The sequence below is a fragment of the Anas platyrhynchos genome, chromosome 5 (genome assembly GCF_047663525.1).
Source record: "Anas platyrhynchos isolate ZD024472 breed Pekin duck chromosome 5, IASCAAS_PekinDuck_T2T, whole genome shotgun sequence".
NCBI lineage: Eukaryota > Metazoa > Chordata > Aves > Anseriformes > Anatidae > Anas > Anas platyrhynchos.
This window is the reverse complement of record NC_092591.1, coordinates 66,371,976-66,376,488: the sequence shown is the minus strand read 5'-3', so window position 1 is coordinate 66,376,488 and position 4,513 is coordinate 66,371,976. Positions and strand designations below refer to the sequence as shown.

The following is a 4,513-nucleotide window of genomic DNA, read 5'->3' as shown; positions in this document are numbered from 1 at the left end:
AGCAAGCACTACAAGGCACCCTACCAGCACGTCCCTCAGCAAGCTAGAACAAAAGTGATTTTGTCCTGGTTAAGGCTTTTCCTAGCTGAGGATGAGTAGGCAGACTTCGCTTTGCAATTTTGAATTTCCTGGCTTCCTTCACCTTCTGTTTCACAAAATACCTGATGCCTATACCAATAGCATAATGACGTATGGCCTGTTGCAGCTTATTTCTATAATGTTCTTGCTTTTTATTTGCGTGGTGTGGCTAATAGGATAACTTACGTAAAACAATTTCAGGTTTATTGCCTACATCAGTCACTGCAGAAGCTATCAACAGATACTTGCATCACCCACCCATTACAGCCATGCTGGTTAAAATAATGTGGTGCGACAGTGTGACTCCCCACCCCCACAACTTATTCTTCAGCTTTACTGCCATGTTTTTTGCAGAGTAAGGTGAAATTCCTAATGCACATGTGCCAACAGTTATAAATGCTACTACACTGCACCTGCAATGTGTAGATGTGAGCAATGCATGCTCTGGTGCTTGGACCTAAGGGAGCACTAAGTGCCATCAGGAAGCGAGGGGACTGCGCTGTCATGAAACGTCCTGGGGAAGTCTGGCTTGCTTTATCTTTCTTCTCACTCCAGAGAACGATAAATGACACCACAAGATAACAGGAAGCAAAATCCCAGACCTGATATATTATTTTTAATTGCACTAAATTGGGAACAGCCATTTAGTCTTATAAAGAATTTTATTAGGTCTAAAAATAGGTTCTTAAATATTTTTCAAATTTGGCTAAAATATGCAAAACAATTATATAATCAGTGTTTAAAATAAATCACCATTTTTTTATAACTGAAGCCCATTCAGTGGAATAACACTTTTCAAGAACGATAGCACATGGGGAGTTTTACAGCCTCAGCAGATCCCCAGACAATATTTCTCCTATGGCTTTTCAGCTGCCTGGCCACAGCCTGTTCCTCACTGTCCTGCAGAATCCTACCAGTGAGCACACCGCTGGGGAGTGGGACCCAGGCTTCGGGAGAGGCAGCTGCAAGGTTTTTGTACAAAGTAAATAATTGGTCTGTTGATGTATCCCTTTTCATACTTTCTTATCATTAAATGAAAAATTTCATAAATAGCCTTACATAAATAATAATCTCAGAAGTTTTAACAAGTTCACACCGTCAGCCAGGACTGAGTAAACATTCTCTGGTCTCTCACTGCTTAAACCATCTTTGTAATTATTCAGAAATACAACAATCCTAATCTCTCTTATTGTAAGAGCAGATCATGTACTTTCAGTAAGAGTTAAGCTGCAGAAGAAGATTTGGCAGTTAAGTGAAATGCATGTTACAGCTGATGCCCTTTTTTTTTTATTAGAATAACTGAAAAGATTAAGCTCCAGTGCAGCTAGGGCTTGAGTCATGCTTTTATCATTGTAATCTCTTGGCCTGATACAAACTATATTATTAAAAATGGTAGCTCAAGCTGATTCTGTACTTTGTTTACCTACAGCCAAGCTCAGCCAAGTATCAGCTAGCCTCATGAAAAAAACGTAGTCGAAGGCTGTGTACGTACAGGCTCTGCTAATTGCTTTCACAGACTGTCAAAGGAACGCTGATACTAATAGATTTCTTAGTACGCCTTTAAACAAAGCACTCATATCTACACATAGGGAAAAGCACTCCGCAGAGCTGGTTCAGACGGCACGTTCATCTCCGTTTTGCCTTAGTTTGCCCTTTTGGGAGAAGTGATTGATCACCCCTTTTCGTTGCCAGAAGGAACTGCAGCGCGTTCCCCGGTGCTCGGCGTTGGCACCTCAGCAGCAGGGACACCTCTCTCCCCCGCTGGCTCGCAGACGATCAGCAGCTTTCGGATGCCGGGGGCCCGCTGCGCGGGGTCGGGCGTGGTTCGGGGCCGCCCCAGAGACGGGGGCTTGGCCGCGGCCGGGCCGGGCAGCCGCGCAGCCGACGGGCGGCGGCCGCCCTGCATCCCCGGCCCGGCGGCGGGCGCTAGACGAGGGACTCGCAGACGGGCAGCGAGTCCGAGTCCTGGCTGTGCATGGAGCTCAGCCCTGTGTCCGAGTCCTCGTCGTTGTCGGCGCCGTCCTTGTGCAGCGCCCGCGCCTGCTCCAGCCAGCCGCCCGTCGCCGCCCGCCGCCCTCCGACCGCCCCGCGCGGCTCCGCCGCCGCCTCCGCCACGTCCAGGGTGCCCAGCGTCTCCAGCAGGCGCTGCAGCTCCCGCTCCCTGTCCTCCCACGCCCGCTGCGTGTAGTCCAGGTCGGTCTTGACGGCCTCCAGGTCCGTGCTGAGCTTGAGGCCGATGTAGAGGCTGGTGCTCAGCTGCGTCCTGACCCGCTCGTGCTCCAGCTGCAGCTCGCCCTCGCCGCCACCGCTCAGCTCGGTGGTGTCGCAGTCCGTCTCGGCCAGGCCGGGCCCCGCGGCCAGCTCCAGCCCCTCCCGCCGCCGCTTCATCCAGCGCTCGTTGAGCTCCTGCTGGATCTCGGCGGCCAGGTGCTCGAGCAGCTCCTCCTGCTGCGCCCGCTGCTCCTGCAGCTGCAGCACCGCCTCGCACTTCCTGGCGTAGTCCTCCTCGGGAGGCGCCTCCCGGCTCGGCTCGGGCTCGGGCTCGGGCTCGGGCTCCCCTCCGCCGGCGCCCACCAGGTAGGTGTCCTGCACGTAGTTGACGCCATGCCGCTTCATGCGGTCCAGGTGGATCTTGGCCTCGTACTTGTCGATCTCCCGGTCCAGCTCGCGCAGCCGCTGGATCTGCTGGCGGATGGTGTGGTCCTGCGAGAGCACCAGGTGCACCAGCGTCTCCATCCTCTCCGCCGCCGAGGCTTCCCGGGCCAACGGCTGCTGCCGCTTCTTGTTGATCTTGGCCAGCTTGCGGAAGGCTTTCCGCACTGCCCGCCGCTGCCGCTCCTGCGTGAGCGCCAGGCTGCCGCGGGCCGCCCCCAAGCCGTGGCCGGGGCGCTCCTTGCTGAGCACCACCCGCGCCTCGGCGCTGCGCGGCCCCGCGTTGGGCAGCGAGGCCTCGCTGCGCACCAACACGAAGCGCACGTTCTCCTGCTCGTCCCCCCACGCCACCCAGAGCCGCAGGATCTTCGTCTTGTTGGGCAGTATCCGCTCGAAGCCTCGCCACTTCTCCACGATGCAGTACGAGTGCGGCGGCCCCGACAGCATTCCGCCGCCGGGCTCGGGCGGCGCCGGGCGCTGCCGCCGGTGGTGGCTGTCCTCCAGCAGCACCCGCACCACGTCCGAGCAGGTGGTCCGCCGGGAGAGCCCGGAGATCAGCTTCTCCTCCTGGCAGATCCACACCGAGATCTTCCGCTCCTCGGGCTCCATCGGGAGCGGCCGCGAGCGGCCGGCCGGGGCCGCGGGCTCAGCGGGACCGGCCAGGCTGCCGCTCGACGCGGGCGCTCCGGGGAGCTGCGGCGCCGGCCGGCCTCAGCATGGCCGGGCCACCTCTCTCGCCGCCCGCCCGGCTCCGGCGCTGCCCTCCTGCCTCCCCGCCGAGCGCTCTGCCGGCCGCTCCACCCCTTCCTGCCCCGCGCCGCGCCGCGTGCCGCCGGGAGGGGCCGGCGCGGAGCGAAGCGGAGTCCGGCGCGGAGCCCGCCTGGCCGCCGCCGCCCGCGCTCTGGCGGGGCCCAGCGCCGCCGCCGCCGGGTTTTCCTCTGCCCCCACGTGGGCGCCCCCCGCGGCTCCCGCCCCGGCGGCGGCCGCCGGCCCGCGGGCAGCACCGCCCCGTCGCTCCGCGCCGCGATCCGCCGGCTGGGAGCTGGGAGGCGCGGCGCCGCCGCCCGCTCCACTCCGCTCCCCCCTGCCCTGCCTCTTGCAAACGAGCGGCGTCGAGGGATCTTCCAGAATGCCGAGGGACAGAGCGAGTCCCGCAGCTTCAAAGCTAAAGGCAGAACCGGCGAGGAATTTCCAGTTTTAGTGAATCGGCCGCCTGTAATTAGGAAAGTCGGGTTTGCGAAGCGCTTCGCAGATGAAATATGCGAAGGACGGGAATGTCTGAGGGTTATTAAAATACTAGCCGAGCCAGATTTTAATGGGAGTTTTCTGCGTACTTTGATGGGAACAGGATCGGTCTCTGAGTGTGGATTAACATGAGGAGACGTACAAAGTGGGAATAAAAGGCAGGGCTGTGGCACGGGTTTTCGTGTTGTGATGCAGCGCAGGGATTCGCGGACCTGTGCTTCTTTTCTGTGTGGCCAGAAAGTATTATAACGAGTAAAGGGGGAGAACTCTCTAACTTGAAGGTTGATCCGTACCTTTTTGGGAGGTTTTCACAGCCAATAAAATCGGTGTCGCATGGGGATGATTCTCGTGTGGATGGATGCAGCCTGTGCTCGCGTCAGTGGAACAGGACAGGGCGGTGGCATTCCAACCTAACTGCTGTAATTCAGCAGCTTGAAATAGTGAGTTAACAATCCTGCAGCCTGACGCCCTGCTTTCTCCTCTAGTGCACGGCTCAACATGGGCGGCTGCTGTGCTCCCGTACTTGCCTGGAAGACAC

At 58.1% G+C, this 4,513-nt stretch overlaps 1 protein-coding gene across 1 annotated transcript; it reads right to left on the bottom strand.

Annotated features, from left to right (window-relative positions):
• Window positions 1–679: 679 nt before the first annotated feature.
• RASSF10 (Ras association domain family member 10) lies at window positions 680–3,896 on the bottom strand. Its single transcript, XM_027461942.3, has one exon. It carries the CDS (start codon window positions 3,337–3,339, stop codon window positions 2,005–2,007), a length of 1,335 nt encoding a protein of 444 aa, XP_027317743.1. The 5' UTR covers window positions 3,340–3,896; the 3' UTR covers window positions 680–2,004.
• Window positions 3,897–4,513: the final 617 nt, after the last annotated feature.